At 40.5% G+C, this 25,337-nt stretch overlaps 1 protein-coding gene and 1 non-coding gene across 10 annotated transcripts in view; one reads left to right on the forward strand and one right to left on the reverse strand.

Moving 5' to 3' along the window:
• The window catches only part of SIK3 (SIK family kinase 3), a 244,593-nt gene that overhangs the window by 146,162 nt on the left and 73,094 nt on the right, over positions 1-25,337 (forward strand). For all 9 annotated transcript variants that reach the window (XM_027036591.2, XM_053204065.1, XM_053204067.1 and 6 more), the window contains exon 4: positions 20,377-20,538. In XM_027036591.2, the coding sequence (XP_026892392.1) occupies positions 20,377-20,538 (162 nt within the window). The remainder of the gene's footprint in view (positions 1-20,376; positions 20,539-25,337) is intronic.
• On the reverse strand, positions 22,795-22,903 carry LOC113593277 (U6 spliceosomal RNA). The gene has a single exon (XR_003413367.1). It is a non-coding gene; the product is annotated as a U6 spliceosomal RNA (small nuclear RNA).

Genomic DNA, 25,337 nt, shown 5'->3' on the forward strand with positions numbered 1-25,337 from the left:
ATATACCAAAGTCCTTTGTCTCTGACCTAGAGGGTCTCATGTCTTCTGCCAGCATTCATGCAGCCGTGGCATATTAACTTGTTAAATTCTGGTGAAATCTTAGATCCTCTCACTACTCGACAAAGTGCAAGGGGGAGTTTTGTTTTGTTTAAATACAAGACTTGATCTTAGGGTGGAGTTAAGGAGACAGTAGTGAGCAGGATGAGTTTGAGTATAATCAATGTGGAAAAGATAACCTGCACACTTAGGTCCATGAGTAATAGGAGGAGCTTGAGCTGTGAACACGGGGATTGGCCCTGCTCAGAGACGGTGGAAGAAGGTAAAGGGCATATGTGGCTGTAGGTGGTTTTGTAGGTAGAAGAATGTGAAGTAAGGTATACCTCCCACCTTCTGTCTAATTTTCTGCCTCAAGTAGGAGGCCAGATCAGCACCTGATGGTTAAGGGTGAAAGGATAGGAACCTGGATGCCTGTGGAGGAGGTGAAATTAGCTGCTCCTGGGAGTGACAGAAGGGTGTGATCAAGGACAGCTAGGAGTTGATGAGAGGCCCTGGCAATGGGAAACCATGTACTTGTTGTTCCATTATACAGGATTGAATGATTTTTATCCTCAGCAGTACTCAACAGCCTGTGGGTAAAGGGGGTAAGAAAGACATTTGGATCGATCCAGTATTGGTGGTTTATAGAACATGTGCAGAAGAAGAGAGACATTTGGCAGAAGAGTTGAGGCCACTGACAATAAAGTAATTAATGTCTGGGTCATTGGGTGTGGGGTGAAAGGGGGATGAAGGCACCTGACATCAGGATGAATGATCTTAAATAGTAGGAACTGAAAAAAGCTAGAGGTCTAGATGAAATGGAGAATGAAGTGTGTTGGGCATAAGAGGATCAGAGGGCTCACAGTCTGAAATTGCATTGCTTGATGCAGTAACCACTGGCCACATGTTGCTTTGGGCGTTTGAAATGTAGGTAGTACTACTGACCAACCGAATTTTGAATCTGACTTACTGTACATGTAAAACTAAAAAACTAAGGCAGTGTGCCAAGAGTTTTAGGCCAGCTGAGAGAGTTAGCTAATTACAAAGTTAGAGCACAGTCTCCGAGACCACCCTCACTTCTGACACCAACTGCAAGTTTGGAAATTTCCCAAAACCACCCTTACCTTTGATAATTTGCTATAAAGACTGATGGAATTCACTGAAAGCCATTATAGTCACAGTTGCAGTCTATTACAGGGAAAGGATACAAATTAAAATCAGCTAAGGGAAGAAGCACAGAGTCCGGTACTACATGAGCAGTCCCAAACACAGAACTTTTATTTTCTTCTCCCTGTAGAATCAGGATGTGTAGTGTCAGTGTCCTGACATTGTTGTGCAACAGTATGCACTGAGGACTGCCTGTAAGGAAGCTGACCTGAGCCTCTGTGTTCAGAGTTTCGTAGGCATGACTGATTGATTGATTGCCCATATGCTTCATCTCTGCTTCAGGTCGCCTGTTATTGCGTGACCCAAAACTCACACCCTCCATTACATTGTTGGTCTTCCTAGTGTGGTCAGCCTCTACCCTAAGACTAGATGAATATGACCACTTCCACGTTAAGTCATGTTGTAAGATTGGCATGAACCAAGCCCCCTAGGTAAACAGAGATGCTCCTGTCACTCACATAACATTCTAGGGGCTCAGAGATGACCTCTCGGAAGCCAAGGGACAAGGCCAGATCTTCACTGGGGGCAGGACCTATTTCTTTATTACACACAGTGTAAAATACCTTTTCATTAAACACAACTCTTTTTTTGACAAAATTATATCTCACCTAGATTGTAGACAATTTAGTGTCTGAAATGTGATAGGAATTTGAAGTAGCATCTCATTGCTAATATTTATGATTGGGTTGGGATTGATGTATTGGGTTGAATAAAATATAAAACTTTCAATATGAGTGATACTTTTTGCTTTTAAATTTTTAAAAAAAAATTTTTAATGTTTATTTTTGCGAGACAGAGACATGGAATGAGTGGGGGAAGGGCAGAGAGAGAGAGAGGGAGACACAGAATCTGAAGCAGGCTCCAGGCTCTGAGCTGTCAGCACAGAGCCTGACGCGGGGCTCGAACTCACAAACTGTGAGATCATGACCTGAGCCGAAGTCGGACGCTCAGCCAACTGAGCCACCCAGGCGCCCCAGATACTTTTTGCTTTTAAATGTGACTACTAGAAAATCTTAAATTATATTAAAATGGCTCACATTATATTTCTATTCAACATTGCTGATCTAGAAGGTTATGTTAAGAAGGTTATGTTAAGAGAGAGGGAAGTATACTATTGAAATTTAAAATTTCAAAGGTAGAAAAATATTAAGCAAAGGCAAGTTCAGGATGTGGCCAGAGGAACAGTTGCTGAACTTTGAGGGAGTTCTATGTCACTGGAGATGAAGAAGATTCAAGGAGTCATGAGGCTAAATTGTCAAATAGATTATCCTCATGGCTGTTGACATTTCCTAGGTAACTGGCAGGATCTGGGTGGAGCAGTAGACTGTGATGTAGGTTTCTGTGTCTTTGATACATGTGAAGGCAAGAGAAGCAGAAAGGGGTTTACCAGATATCCTAGCATATACCTTGGCAGTGTGAAGGTAGTGGGGAGTTAGAAAACTTCCTGATTACTTGCTTCTTAATTCCTCGTGGAATATTGTCCTTTCTTTCCTCGGGAAGCCTATAAAGGAATTTGTGGTCTCAGAACAATTGGTTGAAAGGCGATTTCAGTACGAAGTGTGAGAACACAAGATACAAAGCCCAGCTATTCTCCTTTGCCCTTTAGTTGCTACTCAGCTTTCATGACCCTTCTCAAACGTTATACTTTCTGTGAACTCTGCCCTGATTTTGCTAGAGAGTTAATTGCCTATTTCCTTCTTCCTTTGAACATACCTCCACTATAAAACTGTTTGTAGTAAGTTTTTCTTTCTTTCTCCCTGTGTGTGTGTGTGTGTGTGTGTGTGTGTGTGTGTGTGTGTGTGTTTCTGTGTCTCTCACTTGCTGTAGGTAGTATCACTGAGGTGCTGACACTAGATTCGGTAATTTAAACAATAGTCTCTTAATTTATCACCTTTCTTGTGGTGGTTCTTTTGCCAGATCCTACTCATTTTCCTGATATCTAAATTTTGGAATACTCCTTGGCTCAGTCCGTGGACCTCTTTTCTTTTCTGTGCCCGTCTACTCACTAGTTAATTTTGTATGACCCATTAAACTTCTGGCTCCTGAATTTTAAATCTCCTGCTCTATCCTCTGAACTCTAGATTTATGTATCCAAGTGTTTACTTGACATCTAGATGTCTGATAGGCCTCTCAGCCTTAACCTGTGCAAACTGATGTCCATTTACCAACTTTCTCTTCTCAGCGGTCTTCCCCATCTCCATAATGGCAACTCCATTCATCCAGTTGCTCACATCAAAAACTTCTAGGAAGTCACACTTAATTTTTCCTTGCTCACACTTCACGCCAAAACTATCAGTAAATCTCGGTGACTCAACCTTCAGAACGTATGCCGAATTCAATCACCATTGCCACCAATACCAGCCTGGTCTAGGTCACAGTCCTAGGCTGCTGGGATTACTGTAGCAGCCTTCAACCAGTGTTCCCTGAATCTGCCCTGATCCCACTATTTCAGTGAGGGTGATTCTTTAAACCTGAAAGTGAAATCTTACCACTCAGCTACTTCTGTTGTCTTTCCCATCTGTTTGGAAGAAATGCATAGTCCTTTCTGTGGTTTATGAAACTATATCATCTGGTCTCCGGCTACCTCTCTGACCTCAGGCCCTAGTACTCTCCCTCTTTTTGCACTGGCATGTCTTTTTTGTTCCTTAAAGTCTCCAGTATGTTCTCACTTTAAGTCCTTCATATATTCCATTCCTTCTTCCTGAGATACTCTTTTCCCAGATAGCTGCATAGCTCGCTCTTCTATTTCCTTCAGATATCTTATCAAATGTTACCTTATTAGAGAGATCTCTGCTAGCCATGCTGTCTACAGTCTCACTTTTTCTGCTGGCCCACCGCTCTGTATCTCCTTCCTTCATTTTCCTTCTTGGTTCTTATCAACAACTGACATATATGAGAGTAAAGACTGTACAGTTTTGAGCCTTGCTAGATCTCTAGCACTTAGAACAGTGTCTGCAGAGAACACATGCCCAGTAAATATTTATTGATCAGCTGGATGAAAGACTAAGTGAATGAGAGAATGTCACTAGACTGCAGAGCGTGGCATTTGAATTGTATGCGCGCGTGTCACTGTTTGATGCGGGCTCTAACGCGTAGTAAGTAAAATTATTTCATTGTGTTGCAGTGAAATCTAACCAAGTCAGGCATGCAATTTTCATGTTGTTCCACAACAGGTATTTTAGTTAATGAGTTTGATGTGGGGGAAAACACCTTTTTGTTTTCCAGATAGCTGCAGAGAAAGATATTGAAGGTTATAAATTCTGAACAACTTAATAGGCTTCAATAAATGGTTATTGAATGAACATTTATGACTCATCCATTTGATTTGTTGAAATGAGTATTGCGTACTATTCAGAACCATATTACAAAGGGGCAGCCATGACAATGTGTGTCTGTTTGATTTTACAAACAAAATTGAGAAACTGGTTAGTTTGGCAAACCACTACGCTCATAATTTAAAACTTCCCCAGTATGATTTCTTTAGATATATATCCCCAAACTTCCTATCTGAGACCATGAAGTCATAAATCCAGCATTTTATCAAGAAAAGTTTCCTGAAGACCAGGCAGAACTCGTGGGCATTTATAATAAATTATTAACAGCAGTTTGTTGAAGTGTGCATGATTTATCATAGACATTCTCGATGCTTTAAAAATAACATTTCCTAATGGTGCCAGCATGTATGGAACCTGGAACTTCTCATAAAGCCATTCATTTATGCTACTGACCAATTGGGCACAGAGTGGGAAAGCCTGAATTGCACAACCATGAATAGCAGATAATGTGATAAGTGTTTCATCTGGAACCTTGTGTTTGTTTGAAAACGCTACCACATTTATTTGGACAAACTGCTACATACCAGGTTTGCGATTTGTTTGTAACATGCTTTTCCTATTTAATCCTTTATAACCTTTGGTTTATCTTTACAACTAAAACACTATTTTCCCACTAAATTATTTACTCCCTTTGGCTATAAAAGCTAGCTGTTTTCTCAGGCTTTACTAACAGAAGCAAATAACTGTATCACTGAGCTTCATTTTATCACTCTGAAATAAGACAGTTTCCTTCTGTCTCTTCCCCAATTAATTTCCCATTCATTAGTCTTCATTTTTTTGTTTTATTTTCTTCATATCAGCTATGACTGTAGCATTTATGCTTGCAACCTGCCTAGGATATGTGAGGAAGCCACCTGTGTTTCGTGCTTAAAAACTTAGTTTGATGACCTTACTTTACTGCTAAACACCCATTCACACAACTGGCAGTTGTGTGATCACACTGCTAGTTCTACCATTATATAAAAATAAATGCCCCAGAGAATTATCAAAATATTTTTACTGCATTTAATATATACAGGTCCCAAGAGAATATGTTTGCCTGGCTTCTGTATTAATATTTTTCCTGAGGGTTCTCTGAACTGTTTTCTCCCCCTTAACCTTCTTTGGAAAATGTAGTTTCTCTGACAAAGCAAAACTGCTAGAAAAAAATAAGGATATTTTAATCATAATACTTAGAAAGTTGACTTTATATAAAGAGATTTTTATGACATATTTGGAATTAGTGCTTTCAAACTTTGATGTTTTTCAGAGATATTTTCTGGGCTGGTGTGTGTGTGTGTGTGTGTGTGTGTGTGTGTGTGTGTGTGTGTATGAATGAAAGAAAGACTGAGATCGATCTCATTTTATCTTCTTTTTATTTCAAGTTTTATTTAAATTCTAGTTATTTAACGTATATGGCAAATTTGGTTACAGATGTAGAACCCACTGATTCATGACTTACATATAACACCCACTGTTCATCCTAACAAGTGCCCTCCTTCAATACCCATCACCCATTTAGCCCATCCCCAACCCACCAACCCCTCCAGCAACCCTCAATTTGTTCTCTATAGTTAAGAGTCTCTTATTATTTGCTTCCCTCTCTTTTTTCCCCCTTCCCCTATGTTCATCTGATTTGTTTCTTAACTTCCACATATGAGTGAAATTGTATGGTATTTGCCTTTCTCTGACTGACTGATTTCACTTAGCATAGTGTACTCTAGCTCCATCCGCATCATTGCAAATGGCAAGATTTCATCACCCTTTTTGATGGCTGAGTAATATTCCAGTATGTGCGCACGCACGTGCACACACACACACACAACATATTGGCTATTGATAAAAGCTGCTGTAAACATTGGGGTACACATGTCCCTTTGAATCAGTATTTTTATATTCTTTGGGTAAATACCTCGTAGTGCATTTGCTGGGTCATAGGGTAGTTCTATTTTTAACTTTTTGAGGAACCTCCATACTGTTTTTCAGAGTGGCTGCACCAGTTTACATCTCTACCAACAGCGCAAGAGGGTTCCCCCTTCTCCACATCCTCACCAACATCTTTTGTTTCCTATAGTGTTAATTATAGCCATTCTGACTGGTGTGAGGTGGTATCTCATTGTGGTTTTGATTTGTATTTCCCTGATGATGAGTGATGTTGAACGCCTTTTCATGTGTCTGTTAGCCATCTGTATGTCTTCTTTGGAAAAATGTTCATGTCTTCTACCCATTTCTTAATTGGATTATTTGTTGTTTTGGTGTTGACTTTGCTAAGTTCTTTATAGATTTTGGATACTAACCCTTTATCAGATATGTCATTTGCAAATATCTTCTCCCATTCTGTAGATTGTCTTTTAGTTTTGTTGATTATTTCCTTCACTGTGCAGAGGCCTATAATACCAGCAAAGAAATTGAATCAGTAATCAAATATCTCCCAACAAACCAAAGTCCAGGGCCAGGTGGCTTCCCAGGGGAATTCTACCAGACATTTAAAGAAATGTTAATGCCTGTTCTTCTTACACCATTCCAAAAAATAGATATGGAAGGAAAACTTACAAACTCATTCTACGAGGACAGCATTACTACCTTGATTCCAAAACCAGACAGAGACCCTACTAAAAAGAACCACAGACCAGTATTCCTTATGAACGTGGATGTAGAAATTCTCAGTAAGATACTAGCAGATCAAATCCAACAGTGCATTAAAAAATTATTCACCACGATCAAGTGGTATTTATTCCTGGGCTGCAGGGTAGTTCAATAGTCACAAATCTGTCAGCGTGATATGCCACATTAATAGAAGGAAGGATAGAACCATATGATGGTTTCAGTAGATGCAGAAAAAGCATTTGACAAAATACAGCATCCATTCTTGATAAAAACCCTCAACAAAGTAGGGATAGATGGAACATACCTCAACATCCCAAAAGCCATTTACAAAAGATCAGCTAATATCGTCCTCAGTGGGGAAAAACTGAACTTTTCCTCTGTAGCAAGGATGTCCACTCTGACCGTTGTTATTTAATGTAGTACTGGAAGGCCTAGCCTCGGCAGTCAGAACACAAAAAGAAATAAAAGGCATCCAAATCAGCAAGGAAGAAGTAAACCTTTCACTATTTGCAGACAATAGAAAAACCAAAAGATTCCACCAAAAAACTACTAGAACTGATAAATGAATTAAACAAAGTCGCAGGATATAAAATCAGTGTACAGAAATCTGTTGCTCCTCTAAACACTAATAATGAAGCAGGAGAAAGAGAAATCAAGGAATTGATGCCATTTACAATTGTCCCCAAACCCATTAGATACGTAGGAATATACTTTAACCAAAGAGGTAAAGGATCTGTACTCTCAAAACCATAGAACACTTAGGAAAGAAGCGGACACAAATGGAAAAACATTCCATGCTCATGGATTGAAAGAACAAATATTGTTAAAATGTCTATGGTACCCAAAGCAATCTACGCATTTAATGTAATCCCTATCGTATTTTTCAGAGGCTAGAACAAACAATCCTAAAATTTATATGGAACCACAAAAGACCTCAAATAGCCAAAGCAGTCTTGGGAAAAAAGGAAAAGAACAAAGCTGGTGGCACCCAATTGTCAAGCTGTATTACAAAGCTGTCATCAAAACAGTGTGATACACAAAAACAGACACGTAGATCAATGGAACAGAGTAGAAAACCCAGAAATGGACTCACAGCTATGTGGTCGACTCATCTTCAACAAGGCAGGAAAGAATATCCAGTGGGAAAAAGACAGTGTCTTCAACAAGTGGTGTTGGAAAAACTGTACAGTGCAACAGGCAGAAGAATGAACCTGGATCGCTTTCCTACACCATACACAAAAATAAACTCGAAATGGATGAAAGACCTAAATGTGAGACAGGAAACCATCAAAATCCTGGAGGCAGCAACCTCTTTGACCTCAGCCATAGCGGCTTCTTACTAGACATGTTTCTGGAGGCAAGGGAAACAAAAGCAAAAATGAACTATTGAGAATTCAGCAAGATAAAAAGCTTCTGCATAGCGAAGGAAACAATCGACAAAACTGAGATCATTGGTCCCATTTTATTAAAAAAAATTTTTTTATCCTATTAGCAAAGAGTTTTTTTTTATTTTATTTTTTATTTTTTTAAATTTACATCCAAATTAGTTAGCATATAGTGCAACAATGATTTCAGGAGTAGATTCCTTAGTGCCCTTACCCTTTTAGCCCATCCCCCCTCCTACAACCCCTCCAGTAACCTTCAGTTTGTTCTCCATATTTATGAGTCTCCTCTGTTTTGTCCCCCTCCCTGGTTTTATATTATTTTTGTTTCCCTTCCCTTATATTCATCTGTTTTGTCTCTTAAAGTCCTCATATGAGTGAAGTCATAGGATTTTTGTCTTTCTCTGACTAATTTCACTTAGCATAATACCCTCCAGTTCCATCCACATAGTTGCAAATGGCAAGATTTCATTCTTTTTGATTGCCAAGTAATACTCCATTGTGTGTATATATATATATATATATATACACACACATACACACACACACACACACACACACACACACACATATATATATATATATATATATATACACACACACCACATCTTCTTTATCCATTCCTCCATTGATGGAAAGAGACATTTGGGCTCTTTCCATACTTTGGGTATTGTTGATAGTGCTGCTATAAATATGGGTGTGTGTCCCTTCGAAACAGCACACTGTATCCCGTGGATAAATGCCTAGTATTGCAATTGCTGGGTCGTAGGGTAGTTCTGTTTTGTTTTTGAGGAACCTCCATACTGTTTTCCAGAGTGGCTGCACCAGCTTGCATTCCCATGGTCCCATTTTAAAAGCCCTTATGTTAAAAGACACATCGCATACAGTTTTACCTTTATAACCATTTTAAGTAGATAGTTTGGCATTAGTTATATTCATGTTATTGTGCTACCATCACCAGTGTCCATTTACAGAACTCTTTTTGTCTTGCAAAACTCAAAGTCTGTGCCCATTAATCACTAACTTCACATTTACTTGTTTCCCATCTCTTGGCAGCCCCATTCTACATTGTCTCTATGAACTTGACTATTCTAGTTACCACTTAACAGTAGAATCATAGTATTTGTCCTTCTGTGACTGGCTTGTTGTACTTTGCATAATGTCCTTAAGGCTCCTCCACGTTGTATGTATCAAACTTTCCTTCCTCTTTAAGGCCGAATAATATTCCGTTGTGTGTACAGACCACTTTTTGTTTATTTATCCACAGATGGATACATGGGTTGTTTCTACCTTTTGGCTGTTGGACAGAATGATGTTATGAACATAGGTATACAAATGTTAGATTCCATTTTTAAAAGCTTTTTAATATAAGCAGTTTCAAATATATGTAAGAGGGAAGAGAATAGTATAATAAACTCTCATATGCTCATCATCCAGTTTTGACAGTTACCAACATTTTGCTGTTTTTGTTTCACCCTTTATCCCAACTTTTTTTTGGTTAAAGTATTTTAAAGCAAATTTGAGAAATCATATAATCTCACTCATAAATATTCATTTACTCACTCATAAATATTTAACATTTTCATATATATATTAATATATATATTTTCATATGTATATATATATGGAGAGAGAGCAAGAGACTTTATTTTTTTTTTAATTTTTTTTATTTTTTTAACGCTTATTTATTTTTGAGACAGAGAGAGACAGAGCATGAACAGGGGAGGGGCAGAGAGAGAGGGAGACACAGAATCCAAAACAGGCTCCAGGCTCCGAGCTGTCAGCACAGAGCCCGACGCGGGGCTCGAACTCACGGACCATGAGATCATGACCTGAGCTGAAGTTGGGCGCCCAACCAACCAAGCCACCCAGGCTCCCCGAGAGCGAGAGACTTTAAAAAACTTCACCATAATACCTAACTCAAGGTCACCAATCCTGTCTTTTTCTTTGTTAGCTCTTAAAACCTATGCAATAAATTCTCAATTTCAAATGTTTTGCCATTTTAGAATGTATGATTATAGATTATTTGTATTTAAATTTTTTTAATGTTTATTTTGTGAAGGAGAGAGACACAGAGTGAGAGTGGGGGAGGGGCAGAGGAGAGAGAGGGAGACACAGAATTCGAAGCAGGCTCCAGGTTCTGAGCTGTCAGTACAGAGCCCGACACGGGGCTTGATCTCACGAGCCATGAGATTATGACCTAAGCCAAAGTAAGACGCTCAACCAACTGAGCCACCCAGGCACCCCACGATTATATATATTTTAGATTCTAGTTCTCCCTTGACATATTCTGTCTTTTCATCTTTTTTGTATATCTTGTCCTGTATTTTCTTTAACATAATAATTATCATTTTGAAGTCCTTGCCTGCTAACTCTGAGTCATCTTTGGTTTTGCTTTAATCTCTTGACTATTGACTTCATTCTCTTGACTATTGGTCACTTTTCCTGCTTCTTCCCATGTTTAGTAATTTTTTGTTGTTTGCTAGATATTAAGGGTGACATGTTGTAGAGACTCTCGATTATGTTATCTTCTGTGGTGTTGAGTTTGTTCAGGCAGGAAGTTAAATTACATATGGATCAACTTGATCATGCTGAGGGTTGGTTTTAGGCTTTGTTAGGGTGGTTTTATGAGTTTTACTTACTATTCCTTTGGCACAGTCCTTACTCCTAGGGCTTTGTCTAATGAGGCCTCAACTGAGTGCCTAGAATATTCACAGAGGTCTCTCCTTATAAGCTAAATCTGAACTCCAGCATCTTCTGAATGCTATGTGGCATCTAAAAATTTCTCTTTAGCTTTCATTCTCCCATCAGTTTTTTTCTGCTAGGCCTTCCATTGTCTTGCTTTGCATATGTGCAGTTTGGGAGTTGGCCAAGTACCTGAGTGGAATTTCTATGCTAACTGTTGGTGTTCCTTTTCTGCTATCCCACCACCCAAATTCTAGCTGTGTTACTAGGCCCTAACTCTGATCTCTTTCCTCTAAACTAACCTACTTCTCTTGGCTTGACCTCTGTCTCCCTAGGTTGTGGTTTGGGGTGAATATGGGGTTTACCTCTTATGCTTTCTGTGAAGAATCATAGTCTTTTGCTGGTTATTGTCCGTTGTCTGCAAATAGTCCAACTTTTATAGATGGTTAAATATCACCTACTCTTTCATAATCAAAACTAAAGTCTACAATACCATTCTTATACCCAACAAAATTAACAGTGTTTTCTTCTAATAAATAAAACAGGGCATGTTTAGCTCTCTCTACTTGTCCCAAAACGTCTTATTATAGTTTGCTCAAATCACGATGTAGCAAAGCCCATACATGCAATAAGTTGATAAGTGTCTCAAATTTTTTATCATTTGTAACAACCCTAACCTTCTCTGGCAGACGTCTACATACTTATTTCTATGCCATTTATTTGTTGAAGAAACTGGATCATCTTGTACAATTTCCTGCATTATGGATTTGAATCCTTATCGTGTCAGTCCGCGTGTTCCTCTAGGTCGTGATTTTGTGTAAAGTGGTTTGGTTAAATACAGGCCAACATGGGGGCCATGGGGACAAGACCACTTCATCGTCTTCCTCTTGCATCATCTCAGGAGTCGTGTAATGTCTGGTTTCCCCACTTTTCGTGATGTATAAAGTTTTATAAAGTTTCCCATCAGACCTTGACGTAATGGTTTAGCTGCCCTTCTAATTTAGTTGCTTAGACACATATTTCGTTAGAAATTGCAAAATTGTAATTTTCTGATTCTCTCATTCCTTCTGTGTATTTGTGAATTCTAATTCTTTTGTGGAGAACTTTGCCTATAAACTGTTTAGAAAGTGTAGTAAAGGCAAAATCAGTGCTTGATTCTTTTCCTTTATGTATTAAATTTCAGAATGATGAATTGGTACCCTACCAATCTCCAGTGGTGACCAGAAAAGTTGATTTTATTTGTAATATCAATGTGAATTTATGAATCTTAATACACTTATTGTGTGTCAGTCCCTTGAGTCGTTGGTCTTTTGATGTTTAAAGTTTTCCACTTGGCCAGCAGGAGCCTCTTTAAGTTGACACCTGTGTCCTTTTGACGTGTTCCCATGTCCTTTTGATAACTTCCTTGCTTTTAGCTAAGCTATCCCAGGCCTACCCTGAATATTTCTCATCTCAGACCTGGAATCAAACCTGTCTTCTAGGGACTGTGGCCCTTTCAAGTGGAAAATAGCACGTAGAGACCAAAATCTGTGCCCTAGGGATGCTTATTACTGCTACCGTTCTGTCATTGCTTAGAGGCCTTTTCAGGGCACAGAGGTAGGAGATCTGTATTGTTTATATAGAGAAAAGTAAAACACAGGTTTGTACTAACATCCCAATTGAAATGTAAGATTTCAGTCTTTTTAACTTCTTGAATATTGTATATTTATATCTTGTTTTTCTTACGCTGAAAATTGTGGTTCCAAATGACTTTGCGTATTACCTATTTGATATGAGTGAATGAGGGCAATATTGATTCAAAACAATCCCAGTATTATTACAAATACTAAGGAGACTGGTTCTTTTTTTCCTTAGGTTATATCCCATTAAGGCGAAATACTGTGTTTGTCACTAAAAAAAATTACTCTCTGATTGGTTATGTCACAATTTAACTTACAACTAGGTCCATTTTTTTTCCCAGTTAGGTTTCAGGTGTCAGAAATTACTTTTTCTTCTGTTTGAGTAAACTGTGAATTGTTTGATTTATTTAAAACATTACGTGTTTCCATGGTTAAAGCTATAAAACAGAGTACATTCAGGAAAGTCAAGTTTCCATCCCTTTTTCATCCCCCTATAAGTAACCATTTTTAGAAATTTTTTTTACTTGACATTACTTCTTTTAGAAAACATATACACACGTATACACATGCACATTTGTATTTTCTGTTCCTTCTTGCAAACAGAGGCACACCATACATATTTTCTAACACCTTGCAGGGATTCAAGGATAGAAACTTATCGATGGACCATGAAACCTTAGTCTAAAAGGGAAGACACACATGTTAAGAAATAATTGTAACACAGCTGTTCACTGATATTATAGAAATATCTAGAATAAAGGCCATTAGACACAGATTTTCTAATTTGTGCATTTTCTTCTAGGGTAGGTGAGTAGGTTAGGAAAACCTTCAGATAAATGACCTTTCAGCTGGCTTCTAAAGAATGAGCTTGATTTGGAGCCTGTGAATTATAAGAACCAGGGAATAGCCTCATTATTACAAAGTTAGCCAACCCACATTTGCTAGTATATTAGTGTAGCAAGTGAAACATTTGCATTACGTAAGAAATGTCTGAAGAGCATTCTTTTTTTTTTTTAAATTTTTTAATGTTTATTTATTTTTGAGAGAGAGAGAAAGAGAGCACGCAGGGGAGGGGCAGAGAGAGAGGGAGATACAGAATCCAAAGTGGGCTCCAGCCTCTGAGCTGTCAGCACAGAGCCCAATGTGGGGCTCGAACCCACAAACTGTGAGATCATGACCTGAGCCAAAGTCGGACACTTAACTGACTGAGCCACCCAGGGACCCCTGTGTGAATAGCATTCTTGAAAGGCCTTTCGGAATATATGAGTTTCTGTTTCATAGGCTGCCTGGGCTTGACGCTTAGTCTAGAAGTATTTTTTTAAGGAGCTACAAGAAAACAAATCCTCCTTTATACATTAATGTGAAAGAACTTCATATCAAAAGAATAGCCTGTTTTTGTTTTAAAGACTTAACATAAATAGTACTTAGTTTACAAACTTTGTTTAGTGGCACAATGAAGAATTAAGGAAATATGTCTTTATAAGTTTATAGACTTTTCTCTCATTGATATTTCTTGAGGTAATCTGTAGTTATGAAGCATTGATCATCTGCAGAGCATTTTTTTTAATGTGTATTTATTTTTGAGAGAGAGAGAGAGAGAGAGAGAGAGAGAGAGAGAAAGTGCAAGCACAAACGGGGGAGGGGCAAAGAGAGGAAACAGAATCCAAAGCGTGTTCCAGGCTCTGAGCTGTCAGTGCAGAGCCAGACGCAGGGCTCGAACTCATGAACCTCAAGACCATGACCTGAGCCAAACCTGGACGTGTAACCAACTGAGCCACCCAGGCACCCTTGCAGAACATTATTTTGTATATAGTAAGGAGGCAGAGGGAAAGACAGAAACAGTTCTAGGCATATCTTATGACTGTCTCACAAAGAAATTGTGTTTCCTCAAGACCTTTAAGGAAGAAGTTTAATTTACTTGGGATAGACCAAAGAAAACATATAATAATAATTCTGTATCCCAAATAATTCTGTATCCCAGTTGCAGTGGTAGTTCCATGAATGTACAGGTGTGACAAAATGAGATAGGGCTCTACTCACATTGTACCCGTGTCAGATTCTGGGTTTTTTCTATAATTATGTAAGATTTACCCACTGGAGGAACGTGGGTGAAGGGTACATCGGACCTGTCCGTACTGTCTTTGCAACTTCCTGTGAATCTGTGATTATTTCAAAATAAAAAATTTTTTAGAGGCGTATTACTCTGGCAGTTGTTTTGAGAGTAGATCGCAGGGGGCCAAGCACTGAATCAGGGACACTTGTTAGGACCAATGTGAAGAGCGATTACAGTGATCCAGGAGGGAGATAGTGGCTGTTGGCTAGGTTGCTGACACAAGGGTGGGGTGGAGGTGGCATGAGGGATTGTTGAATTCTGGGTATATTTTGAAGGTAGAGCTAATAAAATCTGCTGATGGATTGGATGTGGGGGTGGGAGAAAGAGAAGGGGGTGACAGCAAGGTTTTTGGCCTGGAAGCCTGGGAGCATGAAGAAAAGAGATAGCAGCTAGGAGTACTGGGGTAGCTCGGTCTGTTAAGCGTACGACTCTTGATTTCAGCTCAGATCATGATCTCAAGTTCATGAGTTTGAGCCCTGTGTCAGACTCTGTGCTGACGGTCTGGAGCCTTCTTGAGATTTTCATTCCCTCCTCCCCCTTTCCCCTTTCTCTTTCTCTCTCCCTCCCCCGCTTGTGCTCTCTGTCTCAAAATAAATAAATAACCTTAAAAAAAAATGATTGCAACTAGATGTAGGAGTAAGTAAAGCAGGCTGGTGTAAGGTAGTTGGATTCTTGGCAAGGAAAACAAAGTACCAAACCTCTGTCCCCCAGTCCTCGGCAGCTTGGGGCCTGCAAGAGTTAGGGACCTGTGATATTACAGTGAGTGCACTCTTGTTAACCTGCTCCCCAGCAGCTGAGTTCTCTTGGCCTGGCCCTGGCTCTTCTGGAAAGGAGCATTTGTTTGATAAACAGGAAGTCGTTTCCATGGGTGTCGAAAGAAGAAATGATAGAGCTGAGTGGCAGAGCAAAGAACGGGCAGCTGTGGTTAGCTTGGAATTGGCAGAGACGTTCTCAGGTAGCCACCTAAGCTTAGCACACGGGCCCCTTTCCCCCCATTCTAGACGGGGCTCTCTTTTTATCATGAAAAGTGAAAAGTTTCTGCCCTGTTGTTTGACCTGCTGTCAGGGTACAGTCATTTTCAGCTAGAGTTTTGGGTCAGTCAGAGTCATAGACTTAGCAGACAGATGGAGACGCTCTCTGTTTATAGTGGAAAAGTGACTTATTTTAAGAAATGTTGGCTCCCCACCACCATCCCATTAGTGGCCTGCCTCTGATACTGCAGTGAGGCTGAGCAAGGGAAGTCAAGACCGCCTTGTGTGTATTTTTGCTCTTTGAAAGGTTAGAATCTAAATGCACCACAAGATATTTCTTCCTGAGTCAGATTAGGACAAAATTACAAGCAGTGAATTCTGAAGCAGACTTTCTATGCGCGCCTGCTCTCATACCTTGAAACTTCGGAATTCATTCCCTCCACTTCTAAGAATTGTGCTCCTCGCGACGTGTGTGTGTCACCCGGTGTCACTAACGTCTTCCCAGTTTGTGAGGAAGAGCAGATAAAAACGACGAAAGAAGCCCAGTGCCGCGTGTGATTTGTGGTGATTTACACTCCTGCCTTTTGATAAGAGCTTGAAACAGGAGGCCCGTTCTCTCCTTTTAGCTGAGAGTCCCCTCATCCTTGTCTCCGCTGCCGTGGTTGGAATGAAGCTGTGATAGACACGAAACTTGAAATTGGCCCCGGAGGTGGAGTGGCAGCTGAGTAGACAAGTAGCGAATTGTCAGCGAAGGACCCACGGTGTGGCAGGGCTGGAGCGTGGCCCGGCTCGGGGCGGGGGGCCGGGGAGCCAGGGGCGTGGCTGTCGTGTGGGGAGTTGGGGACTGAGGGTGAGGTTGTGTGTCGCCCAGTGTTTAGGAGAAGTAGCTCCCTGAACCGCCTGGAAGAAGCAGAACGATTCCTTAGCGCTCCTTGCCCCTGGGGCTTATCCCCACACAATTCAGAATGTGTTTTACTTTGAATACCGAGTGGTTCGGGAGCCACATGGTTTCTTTTGCATTCTGAGGTCACCCCAGTATTCATTCAAATGCTGTGACTTTGTGGCAAGTCCAGGCTGGGCCGCGGCTCTGGGTTTCTTTGCTGGAAGTTAAACATCACACGTGAGCTTGCAGCATTTTCACTGCCTGCCTGTAGGGCACACGCCGACGTGAAGCAGCCATTTGCCCCCTGGCAGCGAGAGGCGGTTTCAGCAGGGGCTGGAAACCACGGCAGGCTGCTGGCTTCCTGGCACACCCACCAGCTCCCGTGGCTTTGCTCTGAAAGCAGACTAACAGGGATGGGAGGGGGGGTGGCCGTGGTGGTGGCAGCAAGATGGGCCAAAATGAAAGCGGAGGCTGGAGTCTGAACGGTATAGAGCCGTTAAGATGATCCTGGATGGCGGAAGAGCCCAGTGCTCCCAAAGCTGAGAAAACCTGAACGTCAGACACAGCAGCTAGAAAAAAAAAAACATCCGATGCTCGCAGCCTGCACTGTAGAAAGTGATTTGTTGATCTTTGTATTCGTAGCTGTAGGGATACCGTAGGTGTCTTTGGGAAAATACTATATAGTTGAAGCTCTTTCATCCAGCCTGCTGTCAAAAATACCTTTTAACCAGAAACACGTAACAGTGACGATTGATGTATATCAATGCCTTTAAGCTCTGCAGAATCCCGCCCCCCCCCGCCCCCCGAAGAAGCAAATGCTTAAATATTCTTTGTATGGTACTGAGTGGACCTTCTTAAAAACAGCTTTTTAAATGTCCTTGGAAGTTAGAGTTATATCATATATGGTGACTCTTAATCATAGTACCAGTTTATTCCCAAACACGCTATCCTTTCTTTGGCCATAGCATGTAACAGGGTTTATTTCCGTTCAGCAGATCAAGAGGTGGGGATATTGGCAGCATAACTGATTTGTCCAAGGACAACCAGCGTGTCATTGTGGAGATAAAATAGGACTAGGCTGCATTCCACCAGCTCCTGGCCTGTGTAGCAATTTTGAGAACTTTCCAATCGTTTTAGGAAAACAAAGTACTTAGCAAATATAAAGAGTCTTTTTTTTTTTTAATAAAAGAAAATCACTTATTTTGGAAATCACGAAATTAATCATTCTGTTGTATTTAAGAAGCTCTTTGATGTGTTCTGGTAATTAGTATTTACTGCCAGACGAATGTCTCTTGGGCATTTTAATTAATGGGTGGCTTGGCCAAATGAGCTTCTGATGGTAAACCTTCATAAGGGTTTATTTTTATGTTTCTCAAGAATAGCTGTCTCTTCAAAGCCCTTTAATTAGACAAAGTTTAGCAGCTAAAACATATTATTAGAATAATTAGGCCTTGGGTTAAGAGGAACAGGGGGTCAGAGGAGCAGGTACTGTTAGAGAAGGGCGTCTTAAAATAAAACCTAGCGTTTCACATGTGATGGATGTCCAGTTCTTTAACAGCTTATATTAAGTGACTCTCCCTAGTTAGGGACTTTGTGTTGTTTCAAGTTCATTTGACAGATCTCACCTGAAGTGTGAATACACCAGAGTGCACACTCGTTTATCACTACCTCTGAACTCCTGGAGAAAGTGGTGGTCTAGACCTTAACCCTCTAAGCTAAAGGCTTCCTGTTTTCTTTCTTGTTTTCTACTACCTTGGTCATCTTGGCTATAAAAAGTGATTGCTTTTTGAGGAAAATGCTTCAAAGAACTGGTGTAGGAGCCACTTGATAATACTAACAATTACGATAATTCCATTGAAGGGTCTTTCTTAATAATTTAAGTGATCCTCTAAGATGCTGTTCTTTTTTTTTTTTTTTTAACGTTTATTTATTTTTGAGACAGAGAGAGACAGAGCATGAATGGGGGAGGGTTAGAGAGAGGGAGACACAGAATCCGAAACAGGCTCCAGGCTCCGATCTGTCAGCACAGAGCCCGACGTGGGGCTCGAACTCACGGACCGCGAGATCGTGACCTGAGCTGAAGTCGGCTGCTCAACCGACTGAGCCACCCAGGCGTCCCTAAGACGCTGTTCTTAAAATTACTGTAGTATTTGATCTCCAATATTTTGTGCTCTTTGTGGTCAGAATGCTCTTTGAATTATTTGAAAGTCTGCTCTGTGGATGGATTGTCATTTGGCTTCCCTTCTTCACGCTCTACCCCATTCCTTGTCCTAAGCCCTCCATCTTGGTAAGCACTACGAGGGCGTATGTTTTATCTCAGACTTCCTCTTTGTGATGAAGAAAAGATCTATCCGACTGGTCCTGTGGGTGATCAAGATGGTGCCAAAGACAGTTGGGTACGAAGACTGAAACTACTACCATTGATGAGCAGACAATAATACACTTGTTTATATTGTCTGATTTTTTACTTTCCCAGTATCTCAGGATGCTTACGATGGCAAATGTGTCCTTCTCCCACCTAGATTGGTTAGTTTAAGGATAGTGCCAATGAGACTATTGGAGATTTTAGGTAGAGCAAGCTGTCTTGCCAGTGTTTCTAATCTCATAAGCTGTTATGATCTGGGTATGTTGTTAGATGAAGAAATGGGTTGAGGATTCACTGGTTCAGAATAAACCTGCCACTATTAGAAAAAAAGTACTTACTTTTCTGGTACTGGTAATTAGTACTGGTACTAATTGGTATTGGTACTGGTAATTAGTAATTCATGGTATTGGCTATGGGTCAACCAGTTCATTTTTAAATATAGAAGATAGTTTGATTTATAGTATTACAAAGTTTATCACATGTAAAATCTTTTGCTATACCTTAGTTAGCCACATAGCCAATGAAATAATTTCACTGAGGTGGTAAAAGCCTCCTTTATTTTCAGGTGATGTTGTCTGTAAAAACTAACAGCGTTTTAAAAAATACTTGAAAAGCACAATAAATGCAGACGGAAAGATACCGACATATTCCAGTATGATGCATTCCAGAGTATAGTCACCAAATAAGTACATTTTTATGTTAAACTATAAAACTTTGAGAAAGTGGAAGAGATATTAGCATTGATGGGCTCCTATATAAAGCTGTTTTCCCCCTTAGCAGTGACTAACTTCTGTCTACTCTTCCCCCAAATGATTGATTATCGTGATTCTGCTTTTTGAGTCACGCGTTAGCACAGGAAATACTGCTGATTCTTATCTTTATGTATATGTTTGCTGTGTGTATGTAATCTTTTGCAATGGAGATAAGAAAAAGGAGGTGTTGAATGTTACGATTTTCCAAAAATACCATTAAAAGCCTCAGAACTTTTTTTTTTTCCTTCTTACAGTAGAGCATATGTATTCTTATGCATAGTTATGTATACTTAAAACGGTTTGGATACTGCTTGCCGATGGGTTTTTATAGATACAAACTAGAGCCACAAATGTTGCCATTTGTTTGTTTCACTTCTTCAACTGTTCATCTGGTAGGCCCCCTTGCATCCCTCCTGGAGTCTACCTTTTGAAATGATACCAGGGTGCAAAATGAGAACTGACTGTGCTCTTTTTCACCACAGACCACCTGGTGGCCCATGGCAGAATGGCAGAGAAGGAGGCCCGTCGGAAGTTCAAACAGATTGTGGCAGCTGTCTATTTTTGTCACTGTCGGAATATTGTTCATCGTGATCTAAAAGCTGAAAATTTGCTTCTGGATGCCAATCTGAATATTAAAATAGCAGGTGAGAAGTGTGTTGAGGATGTGAAATAGGAACAAAAGAACTTTTCCTTCAAGGTTCTTAAGCCAGGGATTGTCTATTTCCATCTATTCAGAAAGAAGTAATGTGAAAATACAAGATTTGTGTGTTGGGGAGGGCTTGAAAATTGATAAGCTCTAAAAATACATTTATGTTATTTTTCATGCAGTATTAGATGGAACTAGGCCGGGGAACAAGAAGGAAAAGAGTGATGTTTAAAGTTCTCTTATTTTGGGGGCGCCGGGGTGGCTCAGTCGGTTAAGCGTCCGACTTCAGCTCAGGTCATGGTCTCTTGGCTTGTGAGTCTGAGCCCCACATCGGGCTCTGTGCTGACAACTCGGAGCCTGGAGCCTGCTTTGGATTCTGTGTCTCCCAATCTCTCTCTTTGCCCCTCCCCCGCTTGCACTCTGTCTCTCTCTCTTAAAAATAAATACACATTGGGGCACCCGGGTGACTCAGTCAGTTAAGTGTCCAACTTTGGCTCAGGTCATGATCTCACGGTTCATGGGTTCGAGCCCCGCATCGGGCTCTGTGCTGACAGCTCAGAGCCTGGAGCTTGCTTTGGATTCTGTGTCTCCCTCTCTCTCTGCTCCTCTCCCACTCACACACCCACACACACACTCTCTCTCTCTCTCTCTCTCTCTCTCTCCTTCAAAAATAAATAAACATTAAAAAAAAAGTACACTTAAAATTCTCTTATTTTGGTTGACAGTCGTTTTTGAATAGTAAGGAATAAAGTGTAGAATAAAGCAGTGAGAACAAGTGCTAAACTTGTATACTCCATCAGCTTTACTTGAAGATTCAAGGTGGATTTATGGCACTGCTGGTATAGAGCATGCTTAGTGTGCAGACTGCAGTTTTATGATAACTTAGGAAAAACAGATCTTCTGTTGGTTTAAAGGCAGTCAGTCTCTTTGTGTGCTCACATTTCACTCATCTGTTCATCTGAAGGTGCCTAAAAAGTACTTTTCACTGCCTCGATCTGCTCCTACTTCTGTTTTAATGAACGATCAGCATTTGCCTAGCCAATACAAGCTCACCACCTATTGATAAAAGAAAGTGGCTGCAGTCTAGACAGAAACTACAAACATGAGTAGAAACCAGTTTTTTTTTTTCCTGACGGTTTTCAGTATTGCATTGGGTGTCCCTCATCTCACGGGTCAAAAGGGAGGTGGCGGGGTGGGGGGGGTGTTTCATATACAAAATGGTACAGCTAGAATGTAATTGCCCTGGAAGCCAAAGTAAAAAGCAGTTCTAGAGACTTCCCTCCTTAAAAGGGTGGGAGTGGAGAGTTGAGACAGTGTTCTATTACAGGTTAAAGTACCTGCCTTGTACCCTTTCAGGTTGGTGACTCTACAGACTGTTTTGTGTAGATGAGTCTGTCCTCTTTCCAGGCTCTACTTCCACATCCTTGGAATGTCACCTAACTTTTTATTTAGCTATGTTATGCTGATAGATGCACGGTTGGTTAGTACTTTCACGTGGTTGTAAGCTCTTGGAGTCCTGCATTTGCCCAGTACGTAGTAGACAAGAAAGAGATGCTTTCTTTATCTTCTGCAAAATTGCATTTTTCCTTTGTCCTTATGTCTGTTTTCTGTTCTCCAAAGCTCTCTAGACTCTAGCAGTTCCCACAGAAGTGGGTAGTATGGAAAGCCCTGGCAACTTCAAACCCTCTTTTGTAATTTTTCACTGGAGCTTCAATTAAATTAATGGTAACAACATCTACTAAGCGTCACAATCCTTAGAAGTATAATAAAATGTTGTGTTAGTTTCCTATTGTTGCTGTAATAAATGACCACAAACACAGTGGCTTGAAACAATGTAAATTTATTATCTTACAGTTCTAGAGGTCAGAAATTGGAAATGAGTCTTTTTTTCTTTTTTAAAAACGTTACTCCATTTTTTAATTTTAATTTCAGTATAGTTTTTTTTTAATGTATGTATGTATGTATGTATGTATGTATTTATTTATTTGAGAGAAAGAGAGCACGCAAGCAGAGGGGCAGAGGGGCGGGGGGAGACAGAGGACCCAAAGTGGGCTCTGTGCTGACAGCAGTGAGCCCGACGTGGGGCTCAAACTCACGAAACGTGAAATCATGACCTGAGCCAGAGTGAGACACTTAACCGACTGAGCCACACAGGCGCCCCTTAATTCCAGGCTAGTTCATATACAGTGTATATTTAGTTTCAGGTGTGCCCTGCCGTGATTCAACAATTCTGTACATTACTCGGTGCTCATGAGAACACATGGCACGCTTCACGAATTTGCGTCTATCATCCTTGTGCAGAGGCTGTGCTAGTCTTCTCCGTATCGTTCCACTTTTAGTCTGTGTGCTGCTGAAATGAGCACCTGAAATGAGTCTTACGGGACTAAAATTATGGCGTTGGTAGGACTGATTTCATCTGGCGTCTCTGGAGAGTCCATCTCCTTGCTTTTTTTAGCTTCTAGAGGTCCCTGTGCCCTTTGGTTCTGGAAGTTTCCCCACAGCACTCGTGCTCCCATTGTCACATCTCCCACTCCTGCCCCGATCCCCTGCTTCCTCTGAACAGGACCCTTGTGGTTACAGTGAGCCCTCCTGGATAACCCAGGACGATCTCCCCATCACCTGTTCACATCAGCGGAGGCCCCTTTTTGCCGTAGGTAGCACACTCACAGATTCAGCAGAGTAGGATGTGGCTGGCTTTTGAGGGGTTTTATTTAGCCTGCCACAGATGGGATGGTAGTGTTTTTTGGATCATTGGTTTGGGTAGTGAGCTAAAGGAAGGCCCTCTTTTTCTTCTCCAGTTGTATTCTACCTTCACTGAACAGAGGTTGAAGAATTTTTATGCTTCCTTGGTTCTTGATTTTGACTTTAGAACTATTTTGATTTAGTTACGGGAGATTAGTATGGCTCTTTGTTTTTGTTTGAGAAACCGAGTGTAAAAGCAGGGGTCAGTGATAACTGAAATTAGAAACTCCACGGACAAATACTTGGGTAGGAAGATTTTTAAATGCTTTTCTTTGTTAATAGTTCCAACAAATCCGTGTAGTCACCATCAGAGTCTCTACCTGCTGGTGTATAATTACAGACTCCTAGGAATGCTGGCAGCCAGCCGTGTGCTCTCTGTGTTGACACATACGGTGAGAGTTTCAAGTTTATTTAACCAGAGTCTGCATTTTTATTATTTGTTTCGCCCAGAATGCTGAGCTCCACTAGTTTTGTGCCCTGCTACAGTATCTAACGTTGTCTTTGCTCGTCATGCCATCATTACATAGTCGCTTGCCTCCCCATCCACGGTTTTGACTTCTCTGGTTGCACTTACCCACGGTCACCTGTGGTCCAGAAGCAGATGGTCTTCCTTATATGTCAGGTATGGTCAGAAGGTCGGTAGCAGCCCAGCACTATGTCACGATGCCTCGCTTCACTTCACGCCATTCACCTCACTTCGTCTCGTCACATAGGCATTTTATCATCTCATATCATCATGAGAAGAGGAAGGGTGAGTGCAGTACCAGAGGATATTTTGAGAGAGACCAAATCACATAACTTTTAGTACAGTATATTGTTATAATTGTCCTATTTTATCGTTAGTGATTGTTGCTCTCTTACTGTGCCTGATTCATCAATTAAACTCTATCATAGGTATGTGTGTATAGGGAAGAACATAGCATATAGGGTTCAGTGCTATCCACAGTTTCAGGCGTGCACTGGGGGGTCTTGTATCCCCTGTGGATAAGGGGGACTATTGTCCTCAGTTTCTCAATCATTGCTTGAACTCCCTTTCTTATACAGCAATTAGTAGAAATTCCGCTTCTCCTCTGCTAGGTCGTCTCTGCTGTTAGTGGGCCAGTGGGAGAGACGCTTCTAGTTGAAGCTTACTACAGCATGACGAATTTTGGAGAGATAGATTGGGTGATTGTGACAGGTTAAGATCGGAGAAGTAATGAAATCAATTCTAAATAGGATTATTTTCTTTAATTAATTAAAAAAATCTTCAGAGCGCATGTGAGTGGGGGTGAGAGGCCGAGGGAAAGAGAGAATCTTTTTTTTTTTTTTTTAAGTTTATTTTATTTTGAGAGAGGGAGAGACAGAGAGAAACCCAAGTGGGGGAGGGGCAGAAGAGAGGGAGAGAATCCCAAGCAGGCTCCATGCTCAGTGCGAGATCATGACCTGAGCCAACATCAGGAGTTGGCCGCTCAACCGACTGAGCCACCCAGGTGCTCCTCCTTCTGGGGTTTTAGAATTAAAAAATTCTTCTTAATGACAGTAGCAAACCTGTCTTGTATAGAATTATTTAAAAGATGTTTCTGTAATTAGCAATCCAGAATAAACATTGGTGGTTTTCAGAACAAAGAATTTTATTTCTGAAAGGCAAAGTTACCAAGTGTAGAACTACAAATGTGTAGTGGTCCTCTGAACACATACCTATTGTTAAAGGTTCTTTGTTCAGGTGTCATGGGCAGCAAATGCTTAGACCTCTGGAAAGTTAAATAAACCCAAATTACATTTATATATGTGTGTTTCATGTATATGTGTACATGTGTACCATGTTATATGTGTATGTATGTATACAGCACTTTACAAAGCATTTTCACATGTATTATTTAATTTTGTCATATTTGGCACGCAAATACAGCTTATTTAGAAAACATTAGAGTCTCCAAAAGATATACCTTTAACTTTCCAAAATTTTGAATTTCTTGTAAAGAGCACTCATGCAAATGTCTTTCATGTAGAGGGTCTAGCACTGGGAAAGAATGGGATTCTTGGCCTCTGACCTTCCACTTCTCGTGTCTCGGACAC

The sequence above is a fragment of the Acinonyx jubatus genome, chromosome D1 (genome assembly GCF_027475565.1).
Source record: "Acinonyx jubatus isolate Ajub_Pintada_27869175 chromosome D1, VMU_Ajub_asm_v1.0, whole genome shotgun sequence".
Taxonomy (NCBI): Eukaryota; Metazoa; Chordata; class Mammalia; order Carnivora; family Felidae; genus Acinonyx; species Acinonyx jubatus.